Raw genomic sequence first — 22,734 nt, 5'->3', positions numbered from 1 at the left:
ACTTTCTTTTTTGTTTTTTCTTTTTTTTTTTTTTTAAGACGGAGTTTTGCTCTTGTTTCCCGGGCTGGAGTGCAATGGCGTGATCTCGGCTCACCGCAACCTCCGCCTCCCAGGTTCAAGCGATCTCCTGCTTCAGCAGCTGGCATTACACGCATGAGCCACCACGCCCGGCTTATTTTGTATTTTTAGTAGAGACGGGGTTTTTCCACCTTGGTCAGGCTGGTCTCGAACTCTGGACCTCAGGTGATCTGCCCGCCTTGGCCTCCCAAAGTGCTGGGATTACAGGCATGAGCCACCGTGCCCGGCCTTCACTTTCTGTCTCTATGAATTTGACTACTGTAGGTACCTCATATAAGTGGAATTATACCGTATTTGTCCTTTTGTGCCTAGCTTATTTCACTTAGCATAATGTTTTCAAGGTTGTGAGAATTTTATCTCTTTTTAAGACCGAAAAATACTCCATGGTAGGTATATACCACATTTTGTGTATCCATTCATCCATTGATGGACACGGATGGCTTCCACCTTTTGGCTATTGTGAATAATGCTGCTATGAACGTGGGTGTACAAAAAATTTACAAGTTTTAAATGTTCATTCTCAAGGGAAAGCCTAAGGCTGCCAAAAAAATAAATAAATAAATAATCAAAGTCCACAAAGGGAATTTAGAATTAATAAAAGTGAGCTCTGATCAAAGGTATAGACCAGAGGTTCTCAGTCTTTCTCAGTTCATGGCACCTTTAGTGTCTCAATAATTTTTCAAGTGCCCCAGGACAAAACCCAAACCTAAACTGTTAAGTTTATTAAATAGCTATATCCAAACAACATAAGTATTTGTGTTCTAATAATAAAGAAGCAGTTTACATATATGCTAAATACATATGATGGAAATAAAAATGTTTTTCTTTATTCTTTCTTTTTTCTTTTTTAAACAGAGTCTCCCTCTCTCTCCTAGGCTAGAGTGCAATCGTGTGATCCCTGCAACCTCCGCCTCCTGGGTTCAAGTGATTCTCCTGCCTCAGCATCCTGAGTAGCTGGAACTACAGGCGCTTGCCACCACTCCCAGCTAACTTTTGTATTTTTAGTAGAGATGGGCTTTCACCATGTTGGCCAGGCTGACTGTCCTGACCTCAGATTATCCGCCCGCCTTGGCCTCCCAAAGTGCTGGGATTAGAGGCATGAGCCACCATGGCCAGTCCTCCTTTATTCTTAAATAAGCACAAATAATTTCTAATGGGGTGTGTGTGCCCGTTGGACATGTCACTATTTCTTCAACCTTGAAATCAGATTGGATACCACACTCTCATTTCTTGACCCGTGTTGATTTTAGCTTGGGGCTTGCTCTTTTTTTTTTTTTTTTTTTTTTTTTAGAGAGAGGTTCTTCCTCTGTTCCCCAGACCAGAGTGCAGTGTCTCGATCAGCTCACTACAACCTCGAACTCCTGGGCTCAAGTGATCCTCCTGCCTTAGCCTCCCAAGTAGCTAGGACTACAGGCAGGCACCACCACACTTGGCTGATGCTTTTCATCATGGTAAGCCCCGGAAACCCAGCGTTGCAAAGCTGTGAACTCATCTCTTCATCTCTTCTTCCAAAGTAGCACAATCTCTTTTTTTTTTTTTTTTGAGATGGCGTCTCACTCTGTTGCCAGGCTGGAGTGCAATGGCACGATCTCAGCTCACTGCAACCTCTGCCTCCCAGGTTCAAGCAATTCTCCCTGCCTCGGCCTCCTGAGTAGCTGGGATTACAGGTGCCTGCCACCACGCCTGGCTAATTTTTGTGTTTTTTTGGTAGAGATGGGGTTTCGCAATGTTGGCCAGGCTGGTCTTGAATTCCTGACCTCAGGTGATCTGCTAGCCTCAGCCTCCCAAAGTGCTGCGATTATAAGCGTGTGCCACTGCACCCAGCTGGAAACTAGCACAATCTAATGTTGAATCTATGAACCACCTTGAGCCAGTAGTTTGCCTGGTAATGAACAGATGTCAAGAATTGATGGATTTCCCTCAACTTTTGAAAACATTCCAAGGCAATGTGGTGCTTTGAGCACTTTGGTGCCCAGTTTGGGAATGGCAAATCCAGACAATTCAAATGCTATGGAGACTTTACCTTGTCCAACCAGGCTCTGCATGAGCCACTCCAACTGGCCTCACTTTTACCATGATCGCCCTCCCTCCATTTCAGACACACTGGCCTTTTTGCTGTCCCACCTCAGTGCTTTTGCATTGGCTATAGCTTCTGCTTAGAGGGCTCTTTCTTACCTATCGGTTGCCTTGGCTTTTCTCCCTGTGTTAGGCTGTTCTTGCATTCCTCTAAAAGAATACCAGAGGGTGGGTTATTTATAAGAAAAGAAGTTTAATTGGCTCCTGGTTCTACAGGCTGTACAGGAAGCATAGTGCCAGTATCTGCTTCTAGGGAGGCTGCAGGGAGCTTTTACTCATGACCAAAGGCAAAGAGGGACAAGACATCTCACCTGATGGAAGCAGGAGCAAGAGCTGGGGTGTGGGAGGTGCCACACACTTTTAAATGACCAGATTTCACGAGCACTCACTCACTATCTCAAAGACTGCACCAAGCCATGAGGGATCTACCCCCATGACCCAAAGACCCACCATCAGGCCCCACCTCCAGCATTGGGGATTACAATTCAATATGAGATCTGGGTGGCACAAATACTCAAGCTCGATCACTCCCTAACTCATTCAGGGGTCTGCCATTCCTTGCCCATCCCAGTCACTCTTACCCACTTTATTCATCTTCATCGTCAGAGTATTCTTGGTGATCTGCCTGCCATTCTTTCCATCTTCCTGCAACTTAAGGGGCAATCTGCCTAAAATAAACCTCTCTGAAAATACGATTATGTTTGCAATTAGCAGTCCAGGGTGACTTCAATAGTGACAAAGGAAAATTACAGTATAGATGTCATTTAAATGTTAACACATTTAAATAGTAATGAACAGTAAAGACCAAAGAATGTAAATAAAATGAGGCCAATGCAGAAAATTTTCACAATTTAAACTAGCAAGCCAGGAGTACTCTGAGAGGAGATGTTAAATGAAGAGATAATGACAGTATCATGACACTGGCAGTCAGCTACCCCTGGAGATCTGTGGTTCCAAATTGCTCCCCAACAGGGGAAGAAATGTCCCAACCTCCCAATGAGAACTGCAAAGTCAAATTGCAAAGGGGCATGAATTCCAGGGTGGGAGGAATTTGGGACCATATTTTGTAATCTACCACACCACCCTTCTCCCACTGATTTTGGTGTTGTCTTGATCGCATATCACATTTCTATAATGGTCTCCAGGTTCATCTATGTTGTCAAAAATATCAAGATTTCCTTCTTTTTTTAAGGCTGAATAATATTTCATTGTATACTAAATGCCGCATTTTTTTTAACCCATTGATTTGTCGATAGGCATTTAGGTTGCTTCTGTAAATTGGCGATTGTGAATAATGCTGCAATGAACAGGGAGTGCAAATATCCCTTCAATAACCTTATTTCAATTATTCTGGGTGTCTGCTGAGTGAAAGAAGCCAGTTACAGAAGGACAGGACTCTCCTTATAAGCGGTACCTAAAATAGTCAAACTCATAGAAGCGGAGAATAGAATGGTGGTTACCAGGAGCCAGGAGGTAATTCATCAAATCATACACAGTAAATATGTGCCATTAGATTGCATATCAGTTATACCTTAATAAAGCTGTTTCAAAATTAAAAATAAAAAGTTCCTATCTATGCATAGGTCTTTGTTTTAACTACACTTTTCTCTTTCTTTTTTTCTTTCTTTCTTTCCTTCCTTCCTTCTTTCTTTTTTTTGAGACAGGGTCTCACTTTGTTGCCCAGGCTGGAGTGCGGTGGCACGATCTTGGCTCACTGCAACCTCCACCTCCTGGGTTCAAGTGATCCTCCTGTCTCAGCCTCCCCAGTAGTTGGGGTTACAGGCATGTACCACCACGCCCAGATACTTTTTGTACTTTTAGTAGAGATGAGGTTTCACCATGTTGGCTGAGCTGGTCTCGAACTCCTGACCTCAAGTGATCCATCCACCTCAGCCTCCCAAAGTGCTGGGATTACAGGTGTGAGCCACTGTACCTGGCCTTGACTACACTTTTTATTTTGAAATGATTCTAGATTTGCAGAACATTTGAAAAAATTCCATACACTCTCAGCCAGTTTCATCTAATGTTTTACATTTCTCACAGTTGTAGGGTACATTTGCTAACTAAGCAACCAGCATTGGGACGTTACTATTAACTAAACGCCAGACTTTATTTTATTTGTGCTGTACTAATTTTTCCCCTTGTGGCCTTTTTCTGCTCCAGGGTCCAGTCCAGGGTACCACAGTGCATTTTATCATTGTGTCTCCCATCACATCTGGTCTGTGGTCGTGTTTCAGTTCTTCATTGCTTTTCATGACCTCGACACTTTTAAAGGGTACTGCTCATGTACTTTTTAGACTGTCCCTCAATTTAGGTTTCTCTGATGTTTTCCACACAATTGGGCTGGGATTTTGGGTTTCGGGAAGGATATACAGAGGCAAAGCATCTTCATCACATCACTTCAGGGGTACATCACAGTAACATGATTTATACATGACATTAACTTTGATCCCTTGGATAAGGTAGTGTTTGCCATGCTTCTCTATTATAGAGTTATCATTTTTCCCTTGTCATATTCCAGTCTTTAAAAGTAGGTCACTAAACCTACACTGGGGAAGTGGGGAGGAGTATTTGAATTAAGCTCCACCTCTTGAAGCAGGAAGTATCTACATGTATTATTTGGATTACTTTTGTAAGGAAGATTTATCTCTTCTCCCCCATTTATTTACTTAGCAATCAATTTATTTTTATTTTATTATTATTATTTCTTTTAGAGATGAGGTCTTGCTAAACTGTTGCCCAAGATGGACCCAAACTCCTGGGCTCCAGTGATCTTCCTGTCTCAGCCTCCCAAGGTGCTAGGATTACAGGCATGAGCCACCATGCCTGGTGATCATCATTTTTTATATCAGTATAGACTTACATATATTTACTTTTTACCCTAGGTTATAATCCAATGCTATATTATTCATTTTGTCACCAAAACTGTTCCATTGGGGGTTCTTTCAAGTTGGTTCCTGTGACTCTTTGACATAGCTCCATTCTTTTGTTTTTGAAGCATTTCTTACTTTCTGGTACTACAAGATACTCCACACTCACCTTATGTGTTCCCTGTCCCAGCCTTAGAATCAGCCATTTCTCTAAGGAGCCCTGGTTCTTTTTATTTTTATATTTTTATGGTGTGTGTTTTTTTTTTTCTTTTTTCTTTTCTCCTTTTTTTTTTTTTTTTTTTTTGAGATAGAGTCTCATTCTGTCACCCAGGCTGCAGTGCAGTGGCACAAACTTGGCTCACTGAAACCTCCGCCTCCCTGGTTCAAGCAATTCTCCTGCCTCAGTGTCCTGAGTAGCAGGGATTACGGGTGCATGACACCACACCCAGCTAATTTTTGTATTTTTGATAGAGATGGGGGTTTTGCCATGTTGGCCAAGCTGGTCTCGAACTCCTGACCTCAGGTGATCCACCTACCTTGGCCTCCCAAAATATTGGGATTGCAGGCATAAACCACCACACCCACCCTGGTTCCTTTTGTTTGATAACGGTATTAGAAACCAAGATCTGGACACTGAGTGTGCTCATTGCTTCTGGGGTGTGACTGCTTCTAGGCCCTACCAGTGAACAGAGCTAGGAAATATATGCTTGTGTACAAACCCAGGTAGAATATGTATTTCTACTTATTTCTGTACCAATCCATCTCTACCTGTGTTAAACTAAACATGAGATCATGCTGATGTTTCCAACTCTAATCCAGTATCACAGGGTCTGTTCTAGCCTTACCCTTTTGCTTATATGTAACTTCCCTTTCCAACAGTGTGAAACCTGGCTCCCACCATCCTTTATCCATTTACTTATTTTTCAATTCCAGGATATGTAAAAAGAAGTTTCAGATTTGTTAACCTGTACCTCCATTACATAGATCTGTTTTGGAGTCTGTATTCCATTCCACCAGGCTATTTGTCTGTTTTTTGTTTGTTTGTTTTGTTTTGTTTTTTGTTTGTTTGTTTTTTGAGACGGAGTTTCGCTTTCGTCGCCCAGGCTGGAGTGCAATGGCACAATGTCAGCTCACTGCAACCTCTGCCTCCCAGGTTCAAGTGATTCTCCTATCTCAGCCTCCCGAGTAGCTGGGATTACAGGCATGCACCACCACGCCCAGCTAATTTTTTTTTTTTTTAAGTAGAGACAGGGTCTCACCATGTTGGCCAGGATGGTCTCAATCTCTTGACCTTGTGATCTGCCCGCCTCGGCCTCCCAAAGTGCTGGGATTACAGGTGTGAGCCACTGTGCCCAGCCTATTTGTCTGTTCTTTTGCCACTGCCATTCTAATTTGACCATTGTAACTTTGAGATATGTCTTCATGCATAAGGTAAGATACCCTTTAGTCTTGTCAAGCTGACTTAGCTATTCCTGGATTGTTCTTTTTCCATAAGAATATATTATGGTTTTCTGAATTTAATTTTTATTGGAATGGTAATAGTTTACAGCTTAATTTAGGAAAAATTAACAGTTTTACAATGTGAAGACATTCTTCCGTGAACATAGTATGTATCTTTATTTAACCAAATATTATTTTACAATGTTGTCCTTAAAGATGCTGTGCAGTCTTTTTAGTTTAATTCTGAGAATTTGTAGGGTTTTTTTTTCTAAATGGTGCTTTGTTTTCTACCACATATTTATTTATTTTTGTTTTATATTTATTTTATTTTTTGAGACAGGATCTCCCTCTGTTGCCCTGGCTGGAGTGCAGTGGAGCAATCTGGCTCACTGCAGGCTCAGTCTTCTGGGCTCAAGCAATCCTCACACCTTGGCATCCTGACTAGCTGGCAATACAGATATGCACCACCACACCAGCTACTTAAATTTTTTTTTTTTTTTTTTTTTTTGTAGAGACAAGGTCCTACTATGTTGCTCCCGAGCTCAAGTGATCCTCCCACCTTAGTCTCCCAAAGCGCTAGGATTACAGGCATGAGCCACCACACCCAGCTTCTCCTACATATTTAAATTAGCTATTGCTAATGTAGAGGTAATGCTACCAATTTTGGTAACTGATTTTATGTCTGACAACCTTGCTAAATTCTTATTTAGTTTGCATTTCTGTTGAATTTTCCAATTAGATTACAGTTTCATTTCTTATTTCTTTGTCTTGCCTTATTTCACTAGCCACGACCTCTCATAATAGATAGTAGCATGGTGGACATCCCTGTTTTTCCTATTGTTCCCAGTCATAATTCAAGTTCATATAGTTTTCCCATTGTGCATGATAATTGCTGCAGGTTTTTGGTATATAATCTTTACCAAGTTAAGGAAAGTCCTTCTATCCCTAGTTTTATGTGAATTTTTAAAATCATAAATAGGTATCTTTTCAAATGTCTTTTTCCATCTATTGAAATAATAACGGATTTTTCTCCTTTAATCCATTATTGTGGTGAGTTATATAAGCAAGAAATTATTTCCTTGTATTTCTTGTGTTTTTTTCAAGTGCTGTTTTGTATTCAGTTAACTAATATTCTATTTACACACATTTATATCCATACTTGAAATAAGTTCATCATTTTCATACTTTGTGTTATCCTTAGCTTGTTCTGTATTTAAGGTTATATGAGCCTCGTAAAAGATGTTGGGATACTTTATTTTTTATTTTGTGGAACTAACGGCACAAGGTGAGAATTATCTGTTTCTGAAAAGATTGTTAGAACTTAACTGAAAAATCATCTTCATGTTGGGAAAGTGCTATGGTTTGAATGTTTGTGTCCCCCTCAAATTCATTATGTTGAAACCCCATCCCAAGTGTGATATTTGGTGGTGGGAGGCCTTTTGTGAGGTGACTAGCTCGTGAGGGTGGAGCCCTCAGATGGAATTAGTGAGTGTCTTTATAAAATAGGCCCAATCAAGAAAGGTTGGGAGACAGAGAGTGAGGTATGCACAGGAAAAGTCCACATCTGAGCCACTTGAGCTCTGGGCAAAGAGTTTCAAAGAGAGGGAACAAGTACAAAAACTCTCAGGCTTTTTTCCTCAGCTTAGAATGTCCTAGGAGCAGTACCACATAGTCTGCAACAAGCTAGAATGCTCCTGGAGGCAAATAATACAAAGCTTTGATATGGAAAGACAAGTCACTATCCAGAGGTTGGTGAGCCTCATATCTGAACAAAGGGTTAACCCGGCATCAATGATTCATGGCATTAACTTAGTCTAAAACATCCACCTGAGCCACACTTGCCATCCATACATCTCTGGCTAAGGCTGTAAATGGGCACTGCCAACTTCTGTTTCTTTGTTTTTAATTTGGGACTAGGATACACTGGGTGAGTCCCGGCTCCACCAGTTACTAGCTGGATAATCCTGGGAAGTTCCTCATGCTCTTTAATTGTTTGTAAAGCAAACCAGCGCAGAGGGATGGTAATTTGCCCAAGGTCACACAGGCAGAAACTGAACTCACGGCTTTTGACTGTTTCCTAACTCTTTCTGATAACTTTTTGGTTGGGACCACCATGGCAGAAAACAAAGTTGGTGGTTAGCGATTAACCAGAGAAGAGGACCAGTGTGGATAATCAGTCAGAATTAAGTCTGTATTCACTAATGAGTGTTGCCTTTTACAGATGACTTTTTGAGTATATTCCCCTCTCTTAACACTGCTGCATTAGCTGATATCTGCTGGAGGTGACACCCTCTCTCTGACCTGCCTACAACATAGACATCTCCACAGGCACAATCATCTTGTCGGGACAGAGGCTCAGCGTCAACACACGTGCTTTTTCTACTAGAAACTCTGAGACCCCCAACAGGCCACAAAAGCCCACATCCTCAGATGTTCAAAACACATCTGCTTACAGAATATGAAACACTATTTTCTTAGACTAGAGGACAACCTGATGGAGAATTTCAGGAATCACCAATTTACTTATCTAATGCGCTGGTTCATGATTTATTTGGACACATACCTAAGTATCGATGAAGTCGTATTAAAATATGTACCAGCCTGTTTTTACTTATTTTTACTTTCATTTTATTTCAGAGCATTTAATGCGGTTCACAAATCAATCACATCTTCCAAAAACACACTGTGTTGTTTTTCTCCTCAAAGCAGTTTTTCATACATTGCATCATTTTCTGTTCATAACAGTCCCAAGGACTGGATAGGGTTGGCTTTGCTGTCTCCATTTAATGACAGGAACTTAGATGTGGAGGCCTTACGCTGTCCAGGAAGGGGTTTTACAGACGTTACTTCGTTTGGTCTTCTCCTCCCACCCTGCACGGCGCAAAGAGCCCATCAGTTTGCGGAAGTCTGGGGTGGAGGACAGTCTGGAGTGACATGCTACCAGACCAGTCGATCTGGTTCGGGCTGTGACATAAGCTAGGGGTCGAAGTCAGGGGCACCCGCACAGGCAGACCTGCCTGGCACCTAGCCAAGGCGAATCCACCTTCCCGGCCAGCCACCAGGGCCTTGAATTGGCAAAGTATCGAATCCTGTTGTGTGTGAAGCAAGCTCTTCATGCGACACCTTCAGGGCGACCCCGGGTCAAGAACTACTCATTGTGCTGCTTGGACACGCCGGGGCCCGAGTCTTCGTGGATCGGCCAGGCCAGGAGTGAAAGGTCTGGGAGTTCTTCCGGCCAAGAGCACCCGAAGAGCCACCGGGATCAGAAGTGCGCCCCGGTGGACTCCAAACCCTGCAGCCGGGGGCGGGGGGTGTCGTGGAGTGTCCGCTCGCCCCATGCCGTGACCGGGACAACGGGTACAGCAAACTCACATGGAGCCCCAAGACTCTGGATCCCTACCGCCCCGCCCCTTCTGCAGGCCACGCCCCTTCCGCCGGTCCCAGCCTCGCGCGGGTCGGCCCCTTCCGCCGGCCTTTCCCCGAGCCCCGCCTCTTCCGCCAGCCCCGCCCCTTCCTGCCCCATGTGGGCCTGAAGCGCGTGTCTGCTGTCTGTGCCAGTGCTCCTGCCGGGTCCCCTCAGGTGTGTCGTTTCCGTCGCGCTTCCGCCCTCTCGGCCATGGGGGTCCCCAAGAGGAAGGCCTCGGGCGGCCAGGACGGCGCGGCTTCCTCCGCGGGTGCAGCCAAGCGCGCCCGCAAAGAAGAGCTCACGGGCGTGCGGTTCAAGGCTCAGCTGAAGGACCCGCAGGGCCCCGGGCCAGGTGAGTCCGGGGCGGTAGGGGCAGGGTCGGGAGCAGAGGCTGGCGAGGCGGCCTCCGTGTGCCGGGCACAGCCTCTCCTTTCTGCAGCTTTCGGGTCAAATAGGCTCAGTGGCAAGCCTCTGGTTTGCAGAAAACTGAGGTTCAGGACTGCTGTGTACTTCCTTGCTCTGGACTGTCGGCGACAGCGAGAGGGCCCCGACTTGCTTGATTGGGACCGTTTCATGTTACAACACATTTATTTCCCTTGCCCAGGCAGCATTCCTCAGCGAGCTCTAAAACCTCTTTATTGCAGTTATCAGGGAAGTAAATGAAGTGTCCTTCTCTATTGAGTCCTTACTGAGTCGGCTCAGGACGGTTCATGAGACAGTTTGCTACTCCTTGGGCCGTCAGCACCGTTTTCAATAGCTTCCATCCCCCAACACTCATACTGACTTGATAACTTGTAACAAGCTACTAGAAGCCACCACAGCTACTTGTCAGTTGACCAGGAATGGGCCAGTGACTGAGATGTAGCCGACTGTATAATTTAATTACACTTTTTGTAAAGTGTGACCACCCTTCGCGACTACTTGTAATCGTTTGGAAAGTAACATGGTTTGGGAAAAACGCAATTGAACGTGTTGCCATGTGGAAGCATTGCTCTAAAATAAAACAGTGGCAGTTTTTCTCCCAGGTTAAATAAACGATTAAATTAATGGCCAAAATATCTTCAACTTCCAATTTTTGTCCTCATTTTTTTTTTTTTTAAACAGACAGGGTCTTGCTCTGTTGCCCAGGCTGAAGTGCAGTGGCACAATCATAGCTCACTGCAGCCTTGAACTTCTGGGCTTAAGCTGTCCTCCCACCTCAGCCTCCCAAGTAGCTGAGATTGTAGGTGCACAACACCATGCCCAGCTATGTTTTTTTTTTTTTTTTTTTTTTTACTTTTTGTAGAGATGGAATCTCACTATGTTGTCCAGGCTGCCCTCGAACTCCCAGTCTCAAGCAGTCCTCCCACCTTGTCTTCTCAAAGGGCTGGGAGTATAGGTATGAGCCACCACACCTGGCCTGTTTTTAAACTTTGATACCTGTACTTGCTAGTCACAGCTAGGAAGATGATACTTAGTTAGCATAGAGTTATTTATTTCCGAATTCATTAAGTATTACTAGAGGCTATTACTTGCTACGGTAGAGATAAAGTGATGAATAAAAATCTCAAAAAGCCTCTGCCATTGTGGGGCTTACAAACAGTCGAGTGGGGCAGGCAGATATTGGTCAGTAAAATCACATACATACAGTTTCAAGCACGAGTTTTCGAAAGGAGAGGTACATGGTGCCTGAGGGTGTTTAACAGGCCTTCGATCTAATCTGGGAGCTCAAAGAAGGCTCCCCTGAGGAAGTGGCTTTTCTTTTCTTTTTTTTTTAATCATACTTTAAGTTTTAGGGTACATGTGCACAACGTGCCCCTTTGTTACATATGTATACATGTGCCATGTTGGTGTCCTGCACCCATTAACTCGTCATTTAACATTAGGTATATCTCCTAAGGCCCTGGTGTGTGATGTTCCCCTTCCTGTGTCCATGTGTTCTCATTGTTCAGTTCCCACCTATGAGTGAGAACATGCGGTGTTTGGTTTTTTGTCCTTGCGATAGCTTGCTGAGAATGATGGTTTCCAGCTTCATCCATGTCCCTACAAAGGACATGAGCTCATCGTTTTTTATGGCTGCATAGTATTCCATGGTGTATACGTGCCACATTTTCTTAATCCAGTCTATCATTGTTGGACATTTGGGTTGGTTCCAAGTCTTTGCTATTGTGAATAGTGCCACAGTAAACATATGTGTGCATGTGTCTTGATAGCAGTATGATTTATAATCCTTTGGGTATATACCCAGTAATGGGATGACTGGGTCAAATGGTATTTCTAGTTCTAGATCCCTGAGGAATCGCCACACTGACTTCCACAATGGTTGAACTAGTTTACAGTCCCACCAACAGTGTAAAAGTGTTCCTATTTCTCCACATCCTCTCCAGCACCTGTTGTTTCCTGACTTTTTAATGATCGCCATTCTAGTTGGTGTGAGATGGTATCTCATTGTAGTTTTGATTTGCATTTCTCTGATGGATCTAATTAAACTAAAGAGCTTGCGCACAGCAAAAGAAACTACCATCAGAGTGAACAGGCGACCTACAGAATGGGAGAAAATTTTTGCAATCTACTCACCTGACAAAGGGCTAATATCCAAAATCTACAATGAACTCAAACAAATTTACAAGAAAAAAACAAACAACCCCATCAAAAAGTGGGCAAAGGATATGAACAGACACTTCTCAAAAGAAGACATTTATGCAGCCAAAAGACACATGAAAAAACTCTCATCAGAGGAAGTGGCTTTTCAAAAGGATTGTAGGATGGGACAGGAACAGGAACCTTACTGGCAGAAGAAAGAGCACGTTTAATTGTTAAAAAGATGTAGTATCTATATTTCATGGTCTTGCACAGAGAGCCTCATGACATTCAGGTGCTACATCATTTGAACACATGTCAGAAGGAGACCCGGGTTGACAGGGCATGGGTGTAGGTGAGTAGTTGAAAGATGGGGCAAAGCTGAGTCAATGGGTGAAAGTGTGGATCCCTTGTTTGAGGCTGTGTTGAACTTGTGTTTGAATCTGGTCTGTGTCTTGGATTCTCTCCTCCTCTCTTCCTCTTTATACGCTCTCATAACCTTCTATGATAGGATTGCTGGAAGATCAGGGAAGTGAAGTTGATGGCTGTTAGGAGACTTTGTTTTCACTAGGCATGTGAGGGAAGGGTTCTGATCATGCTCCCTTCGTGTAGTGGAGGAACAAGAGCTACCGGGTTAGATTGGTAAGGACTGAGGATATTCCAGAGTGGATCAGTGTCAGCCTGTGGGAGGATCCCCCATCAAGAAGGGTTTGGCTCTAAGCCAGTTCCTTTGAAAGTGTTTGCCCACGACTCCACTGGTGATAGAGAAAAGGCCATACTGTAAGAGAGTACGCTAATGGTTAAACTCTTGGTCTGCTTCTCCCCACATTGCTTCTGGTTTCCCCACTGCATAAGTGGTAATTCTGATTAGCTGGATGTTCCTGCCAGAACCCTCCGTCTGCATCAGTCTGTCCCCTGGCCTTGGTGGTTGATTCTCCTCCTGAGAATTTCTGGAATCTGTCTGCTCCCCCTCTTTCCTTCATCATCATTCTAGTCCAGGCATCATCAGTCCCTGCTGGGACCGTGGCTGGAGTTGCCCAGAGTTGGTCTCTCTTGCTGTTGCTTCCCTACAGCCCGTGCTGTGTGCAGCAGTCAAATGATCCTTCAGAACTCCAAATCTGATTATGTCACTCCTCTCATGACACCCTTCAGTGGTATCCCACTGCCCTTAGGATAAAATCCAAAGTCATTTCCATTGCTTCATCTAGCCCCGCCTGCTTCTTTGACTTCATCTCAGGCTGCCCTCCCCCACTCACTCAGTCACCCCTCCCCACTCACCTGGCTCCAGTGTACCCTCCAGCCTTGGGGCCTGGAATGTGGTCTCACCCTCTGCCCCCTCAATACTTACGTTTACTATTATTAATAATAGGTTCAGCATTACTTCTTCAAAGGAAACCTTCCCAACCCTCTAATCTAGATCATGTTCCCTAGGTACAGTCCTCATTACACTCTTGATGTTTGCTTCATAGCACTTACTACAGGTGCTATACGTGTCTATGTAAGTGATTGCGGTAGGTGCTTAATAAATACTCACATTGGTCTTTATCATTAGATTGTAAGGACCGTATGGGTAGAGGCCATTTCTAATTTGCTCACCAGCACATCTCGGGCACCCCCTGTGATGCCTGGAGCACCTGGTAGGTGCCCAGTAAATGGTGTATTGAAAGATGAACCCGTAAAGACAGCAAACATAACAGGCCAGCAGTTTGCACCCTATAATACTCTGGAATGCTGGGAGTTACATGCTAGAGTTTGACGAATAATTCCTTAAAAAAGAGTGGGTAGTTGCACTGCTCTTTCTGTATTAACAGCCCTTGCTATCACTTGCATTCTGTGTTTTCTTGAGGGACAGAGTAGGTATTATGCATAACTCCAGGGTGCCTGTGCCGACTGAGCTCCTGTAACTCACAGTCACCTCGGCCAGAACACCCATGGCCTGCTCATAATCACCACCAGACCACGCTGCAGACAGCGGCAATGGAGTCTGGCCCCGATGCTCAGAGCAGCGCCTGGCATAGCAGATGCACTTGCTCGGTGACTGTTAAAGGAATGGCGGTGGTTGCTGCGGAAAATGTTGCAGCATAAAAGGGGATCTGAAAACACCTGTGAGGCTGGCAGAGGCCGAATGTGACTGGATTTTCACTGCTGCTGCTGAGGACACCCGGGGGGCTGCTTATTTTTTGAGGGTTTACCTTGACCTAAGTGTGATGCTGGATGCTTTGTGTGTAAATTAGCCTTTTTATGCTTCATACAAACCCTGTCAGGTAGGTTCTGTTCTTGTTCCATTATACAGGTGAGGTACCCAGAGCTCAGAGTTCAGTGCCTTACTGAGTACCATGCAGCTAGTAAGCGACTGAGCGGAGATTCATGCCCAGGAGTCTGGCTCCGTTTGTTGTTCTTTTCTGGTATGGTTTTGGTGCAATGGCCTGCTCATGCGTCCCTGGGCAGATGTGGCTTAGCAGCGTCAGGACTTGAATCTGAGACACGCAGAATTGCTGTCCAAGAGGAAGCATGTGTTGGTCCTCTCTGCTCAGCTAGTGGAGCTCACCTGCAGTACCAAGCCCTGTTCTGGGCCTCATGCTTCAAGGGAACATAGAGAGTGACCTGAACACAGAAGGATCTCGAAACTCTCATTTCTGGAGAGAGGTTAAAGGAAGTGTTTGGTCTTCAGAGGTGCTGACTAGGGTGATGGCAGCTGGTGTGGGAAAGAAGGATTAGATCCATTGCCTGTGGCCCCAAGGCAGAGAAGGAAGGACCCCTTAGGGATGCCCAGACACTCCCTAAAGCAGGCCACGCTATTCTGATGTGTCTATGAAGACTGTAGTGTATTTCTTAAAGTTTGTGGCATTTTACATTTTACTGTATTGGTCATTGCTAAGTGGGTTTTAATAGAAATATTTAGTCCCTTCCTCTGCTTTTTTTTTTTTTTTTTGAATAAGGTGAAGTCTGCACTCCCCAGAAGAGATGAAGGCCCCAGTAAGATGTGTTACCTTTAGCTTACGCTCTCATGCGGCTTCCAACCCACTGCCATGCCCTGCCTTCCTAGTTTTGAGAAGTATGGCCCAAAGAGTGGAACCAGAGAGACGCAGGGTTTTTTTTGTTTTGTTTTGTTTTTGAGACGGAGTCTCACTCTGTTGCCAGGCTGGAGTGCAGTGGCACGATCTCGACTCACTGCAACCTCCGCCTCCCGGATTCAAGCGATTCTCTGAGAGGCAGGTTCAAGTGATTCTCTGAAAGGCAGTTTTATAGAACAGGTTCTGGCAGGAGAATTCTGTGGGCAGCGGCACACAGGTGGCTCCCAGTTGGTAGGGTGGGGTTGTGGTGGGGGTTCAGATTCAGGTGTCAGTGGTAGGGGAGGGGAGGTTGTATTAATTGCAGGAAGGGTAGTAGAATCCTCAGGCTGTTGAGAGGGGAGATTTTTGAGTGGGGAACTTCTGGGGTGGCCTTATGGGGAAACACTCTAGTGGGGTGCCCTCCTTTGGGTTTTGAAAGAGCACTGATGTCAACTGATGCTTGGCATGCTGACTGTGGGCCAGGTGCAGCACGGACACTCTGTGTGCCAGTGCACTCAGAGCAGCAGGCATCAGCTCCATTGCATGAGCAGGAATCATCCAGTTTGTGAAGGGAGAATATGGGCTCTGGAGCCAGACTGCCTGGATTGGAGTCCTGGCTCTACCTCTCCTAAGCTGTGTACCTTTGGACAAGGGCCTCAGTTTTCTCATCTGTGAAATACTAGTACCTAGGGAAAAAATACTCATACCTAGGGTGGAGGGTTGCAGTGAGAATTAGCTGATGTCATGTAAGTAAAGCTCTTGGTAATGTTTCGTTACCATGCTCTATATGGTTTTTCTTGTTATACCCATTCTACAGTTGAGGGAACAAAAGCTATATGGGGATCCAGACGAGTCATTGCCAGACTCAGTAGTCAAACCTGGGAGTCACATTGGCGCTCAGTTTGTCTCATTCCTTATTGCCTTCATGGTTTCTAAGTGTGTTCATAATGTCCTTGTGCATTAATCTACTAGGGCAGCCATAACAAAATACCATAGACTGGGTGGCTTAAACAAGAGGAATTTATTTCCTCACAGTTCTGAAGGCCACGTCCACGATCAAGGCATTGGCATAGTCACATCCTGGTAAGGGCACGTCCTGGCTTGCGGACAACTGCCCTCTTGCTGTGTCCTCACATGGCCTTTCCTCTATCCACATGCAGAGAGGGAGCTCTCTGATGTCTCCTTCTCCTCTAAGGACACCAATCCTATTAGATCAGGACCTCACCCTCATGAACTCATTTAACCTGAGTTATCTCCTAAAAGACTATATCTCCAAATACTGTCTTTTTAGGGCTTAGGGTTTCTTTCTTTTTTTTTTTTTTTTTTTCCTGAGACAGAGTCTTGCTCTGTCACCTAGGCTGGGGTGCAATGGCGCGATCTCGGCTCACTGTAACCTCTGCCTCCTGAGTTCAAACAGTTCTGCCTCAGCCTCCCAAGTAGCTGGTACTACAGATATGTGCCACCACACCTGGCTAATTTTTGTATTTTTAGTAGAGAGGGGGTTTCACCATGTTGGCCAGGCTGGTCTTGAACTCCTGACCTCAGGTGATCTGCCTGCCTTGGCCTCCCAAAGTGCTGGGATTACAGGCGTGAGCCACCGCGCCCGGCCGGGTTTAGGGTTTCAACATGAATTTTGGAGAGAAACAGTTAAGTTGATAGCATTCATAGTAGCTTCTGTGCAGTGTAGGTGGATCGGGGAAGGTCACAGAATAGGGAAAGCAGGTTGCAGTGGTGGCTGTGATTGTTTCTAAGAAGACTGACCTTGTTAATGTTTGAACATAACTTTTTTTTCAGGCTTGGAAGCGTTTGTGTCTGCTGCCAAGAAGCTACCACGAGAAGATGTGTATGATGTTGTGGAAGGGTATATAAAGATTTCTGTTGAGTGTGTCGAAATTTTCCAGCTCCTAAGTGGAGAGAAACGACCTGAAAGTGAAGTAAGTTGTTCCTTACATGGCTTGATGAAGAGAAGAAAAGTTAATGCTGCTGTTAAGTTTGATGAGGAAAAATGTGATAGAAATTTCCATTACCAACTTTCTATAGAAAATGATGCTTTGTCCCTGTGCTGTAGGAATGTATTCATTTTTTGCCTCTATGACCTTGAAAGCATTTTAGTGGAAAATTCTCACTTATTATTAACATTTGATGAATGACATCAGAAGGAAGGATCATAGATTCCTAATCAAAATATACTTGGTTTCAGTATGGTTTATTTAAACAAAAGGGAAACAGATAAACGTGGTGTCACAGACTCACAACACATAATGAATTGATGATTGTTTTCTGATTCCAAAGAGATTGAACATTGGGATATTGATGCGCTTGTTGAAATCTCAGGGTTATTGCTATAAGGATGTAGATCTGAATATCTCTAAAGGAATGAGACCCAGTCATTAAGAGAATTTTCTTCTCATTTGATTTTCTGTGATTGTAAACAAGCTGTTCTTTATTTATTTATTTATTTATTTATTTATTTATTTATTTATTTTTGAGACGGAGTCTCACTCTGTTGCCCAGGCTGGAGTGCAGTGGCGCAGTCTCGGCTCACTGCAAGCTCCTCATCCTGGGTTCATGCCATTCTCCTGCCTCAGCCTCCCAAGTAGCTGGGACTACAGGCGCCCGCCACCACGCCTGGCTAATTTTTTGTATTTTTAGTAGAGACGGGGTTTCACCGTGTTAGCTAGGATGGTTTCGATCTCCTGACCTCGTGATCTGCCCACCTCAGCCTCCCAAAGTGCTGGGATTACAGGCGTGAGCCACCACGCCTGGCCCTAACAAGCTGTTCTTTATTTTGCTGGACTATGGGAGTGGGGCTACATGCAGGGCCTGGGTCCTGCAGGTCAGCCTGCCAAGCTGTCACCTTTGACTCAGGATCTGGGTGGGCCTCATCCTGCATGTTGAAGGCTTTAAGCCTACAAGTAACTATGGCTAAGACAAAAGGAGCATATATGTATAGGAGGAAAGGAAATGAGATGATTTCTAAGCGTTTCAATTCTGTCTTTGCAGATGATGTTAATATTTCAAGTTTTCGAGGCCATATTATTGCGGACAGCAAGTGATCTTTCACATTTCCATGTTGTGGGAACCAACATTGTGAAAAAGCTGATGAACAACCACATGAAGCTCATCTGTGAGTCCCTGTATGCCTCAGGTTACAGGTAGGCAGTCTGCCTTGGTGTGACAGAGGATGGGCCTTTGGGTTTGGTCTGCATTCAGCTCTCCGCAGGTGCATTTGGTCATTACCTTTATGGCTAGAGGAGAGCTGAGCTATTTCCGAGGCCACAGTGACCGAGTCTCTGCCCCCTTCCTTTGTGGACCAGCCCTGGCTGTCCCTGACTTCTCTCTTACTTACCCCTTGTCCCTCTTGTCCTGCCTGCTACTGTCCTTGCTGCTATTATCTGTTGACTGACTCACTCTACTGGAATCCTATAGGTGCATGTGGCAGGGCCTTGCCTGTGTTATAAAATGCCACCTTCCCAGCACCTAGAACAGGGCCTTGCATGTAGCAGGTGCTCAGAAAACCATGGAATCTGGATAACCGCAGAACGGAAAGACAGCCAAGAGCTCGCATTCAGAGATGCCTTTGTGAAGAAGTCGTCCTCTGTATTCTGCAGTCACAGGGACTGAGGTGTGGTCTATTGATCACACAGTGGCTCACTCCGGAGAGAAATGTCCATCTTCTTCAAATCTTGTGTTTATATTGTTAATCCTACTTAGTTTTAATTTTTAGCGTTATTTTGAATCTTTATGCTTTTTTTTTTCTTTTTCCTTAAAAAAAGAGCATGTCTTTTTCCTTCTTTTTTTCTGGTTTGGGGATAGCAAATAACACAAGCAGCTTGCAGCTGGCTTTGTGGTAAGGCGGCTCTGTGCTTCTGCTGTTCTTGACGTGTCCGATTTCCTCTGGTTCCCTGTGCAGGTTGGCTCGTGCCTGCCTGAGCCTGATGACCGCCATGGTGACCCAGGGTCCGGAAGCTGCCAGGGATGTCTGCAGCCATTTTGATTTGAATAAAAAGACCTTGTACACCCTGGTGACCAAGAGGGATTCAAAGGTGAGGGGACCACAGTGTCTCGTGCCTTCCATTGGTCTCCTTCCCTTGGAGGACTGTAGTGGTTTTTCCTCCATTCTCTGGCCCTGATCCCCACACAGATGAAATGAGAGGTGTCTGTGTAGAAAGGTGTGTGTCAGCAGCCACAGGATCTGTCTGTGAGGACAGGACTCACTTCAGGCTGGCGATAGGGCCAGAACCTGGCAGAGCCTGAACAATGGGGATATCTGAGGAAGCTCGTGGGGGCTGAGTGGCACAGGGCCTTCCTGGTTGTGAGGATGACTTAGCTGTGGGCATCTCCTCTCCTGGTAAACGAAATACCCTCCATGTGCCCATGGGCCTGAAGCTTGTAGTGTGTCCCAGTCCTCTGTTCCTGTTCTGCCCACCTCGGAGAAAGCCCTTGAAGCTCTAAGCCAGTGACGTCCTCAAAGAGGACTTTTATGGCTTTTTAATAAGTGACTTTTGCCTCCCAGTTACAATCTTGTGATGGGTAAGGGTTGGATTGTGCCCAGGAAAAATGGGAGTGTGGATGGTTGGTTTTCAGGAAACCTGTGAAACAAAAATTCCCTGGTGGCTTTTAAATTTCACTTGGGTTTGGAAAGGTTCTTGGGGAGCAGGCACACTTTGAGGACTCCTGAGCTTGAGAGAGGGCATCCTCCCACCGCGTGTGCTGGCTCCAGGTTGTCTGTCGAAGGGCCTCTTCTGGTTGCCATATCAGCTCCCCTGCTGGAATTCAGTGCTGTGAACAGCCCTGGCCAGAGTGTCACCCTCTTCCTGAACGTAAAGAACAAGGGGACAGGTATCAGCCCATCCCATCTGCTGCGGTGGAGAACCACATTAGAATAATTCACTTCTATAACAGTGTGCTGCCTTGTTCTGTCAGTATCCCTGGGAACTAAGAGTTTCTGCATTGCCGGGAATTGGACTAAAGGGTTGATAATACCAAGTAGCTTGTATGGCTCTGTGAGATTGGCCTGGTGTGGAGGGTTTTACTGGAATTACAAATAAGGTATTCTCTAAGGAAAACAATTCCAGGTCTTAATGTCTCTTAGATACTATGCTTTATCCATGTGTCAACAAATTCCATTCAATGAGTAATGGCTCCTGACATTTAAATACGTTTCTAATAATAAGAATGTGTGTGCTATTTGCAGACGAGGGCAAATATCACGGTTCTTTGGTCTTACCTGGCAGTAAGCCTGGCAGTAATTATCCATCAGATGCCCTCCCCACCCATCTCTTTTGATCTCAGCCCTCCCCGCCGTCTAAGTGAAATAGACTTTAGGAGCCCAGACAGCGTGGGAAAGGGCTTCCCGTCCTGAACCCCGGCTGCAGGGCCACACACAAGCCGTTTCATCTCAGGGTCTCAGGGCACATTATTTTACCTCTCCAGGATCTGTGAAATGGGAGTTACAGTCAAGTTGAAAGTGTTTTTACTTTCATTGTGTAATCTGTAATAAGTATCTTAGATATCTTATATGTTATAGGAAATGGAGTTGAGACATTACATTTAATAAGGAACTGTTAGGAACATTTAAAAATAGAGCAGCGTGAGGAACCCCTGTACCAGCTGTCCAGCTTCAGCCACTGTCCCCACCTTCCACCTTTTCAGTTTCCTCTGGGGCAGTCGATTATAGCAAATCCCAGACGTGAATCATATTTCACTATAAATATTTCAGCATGTACTCTAACAGAAAAAGACCTTTTAAAGAACAGAAACCACAGTGCCATTATCACGCCTAACACATTAATAATTTCTCACTATCATCTATTACTCAGTTTGGTCTCAGGTTTTTTCCGTCTCAAAAATGTTTTTACACTTTGTGATTCAGATCGGGATCCAAACAAAGTCTACATTGCATTTGGTTGATATGTTTCTTAAATATCGTTGATCCCTTTTGAGTCTTTGAGTTTTTCTCCCTCATGCCATCCCCTGCTTTTTTTTTTTTTTTTTAATGCTATTAGTTGTTGAAGTGCTGGCAGGGATTTTTTTTTTTTTTAATGAATATATGTTAACATTTTGGAGGAAATTATTAAAGCCTCATGAAGAAGGAGGGTTATAGATAATATTCATCCAGCCAAAGAAAGCATTGTTAAAATCCTGTGCCAAAGAGCAGTTTTACCAAATGTATTTTGGTCTGTTTTAGACAATGTTTTACAGAACAAGCCCTGAAGAGTTCAGGACGTTTTCTTCCTGGAATAATAACCCTGTGAGGTCACAGGGTGGGAATGAAGAGCAGGCATGTGGTCCACTTGCAGTAGGAGTGGGATGCCTTTGATGGAGAGGACTGGAAGCAGAGGATGGAGCCCCAGGGGGCCACGACAGTGGCAGAGCCTAGAGCCTAGAGTGGGCAGCTGCTGTGTCCTGGGGATCTTACCCAGTTCCTCCATCGTGTCAGGACATGAAATTTGGAGTTGTCTGGGATATAAAAGATGGAAGCCAGGAGGTGATAACTAAATCCCTTTTCATTTATAAATTCATTGCTGGAGGGACCCACAGGAGGTCTAGTTCTGCTGTGTACCAGCAGGATAGAAAGATGTAGAATGGCAGAAAACCTGGACCAGCATTCCAGGGCCCTGACTCCCAGTACTGTTACTTCAGTGGACACAAAATAAAAGCACAGGAACTTTCCCCCAGCAGGGAAAAGACAGAACTTAATTTAATTTTGCCAGGCAAGTTTTAGCATTTTACCAGCATTCATCTGGAACACAAGGCGTGTGTAGATCAAGAAAATTAACTGCTTGAATTAGATGGCATGTTTATTTGAACAATGAGGCATAGAGATGGCTTGGGAGCAGCTTAAGCTTCCTGAGGACAGGGACAACATCTTGGTAAACTTTGCACCCTCTCTTCGCCTGAGATGATGGCATCTTGAATGGAATGAGTGTTTCATAAAAACGGAATTGGTGGGTTAAGGCACTGGAGCGTTGCTGACACTATGGAAGTGCTGCACATTCTCAGCACCAGTGATCATTGGATGCAAACTCCTTATTGTGATGAGACACACAGATAGGTCCTCAGAACAGAGAGGATAGTTTGAAGGTCTCAGTTTTGGAAGAAACTCACATTGGTGTAATAAGGTCTTGCTGAGATGCTGTGTGACATGGACGGGGATAAACTCAATAAATGTAATGAGTGTGCAAGGCCTTGATCCACATATTAGGGAGCATGGGTTGGATAGCCTTCCTTTTCTCCAGAAGAAACATAG

The 22,734-nt window shown here is 44.7% G+C and overlaps 1 protein-coding gene across 1 annotated transcript in view; it reads left to right on the top strand.

Moving 5' to 3' along the window:
* The first annotated feature begins 9,970 nt into the window (after positions 1-9,970).
* The window catches only part of URB1 (URB1 ribosome biogenesis homolog), an 81,912-nt gene continuing 69,148 nt past the window's right edge, over positions 9,971-22,734 (top strand). The window contains exons 1-4 of the mRNA XM_019017757.3: positions 9,971-10,222; positions 17,277-17,416; positions 18,486-18,637; positions 19,396-19,528. Of these exons, the coding sequence (XP_018873302.2) occupies positions 10,081-10,222; positions 17,277-17,416; positions 18,486-18,637; positions 19,396-19,528 (567 nt within the window). The 5' untranslated portion in view covers positions 9,971-10,080. The remainder of the gene's footprint in view (positions 10,223-17,276; positions 17,417-18,485; positions 18,638-19,395; positions 19,529-22,734) is intronic.

The sequence above is a fragment of the Gorilla gorilla genome, chromosome 22, assembly GCF_029281585.2.
Source record: "Gorilla gorilla gorilla isolate KB3781 chromosome 22, NHGRI_mGorGor1-v2.1_pri, whole genome shotgun sequence".
NCBI lineage: Eukaryota > Metazoa > Chordata > Mammalia > Primates > Hominidae > Gorilla > Gorilla gorilla.
Note: the sequence above shows the minus strand (reverse complement) of the source record. Positions and strands in the feature narration are given on the sequence as shown.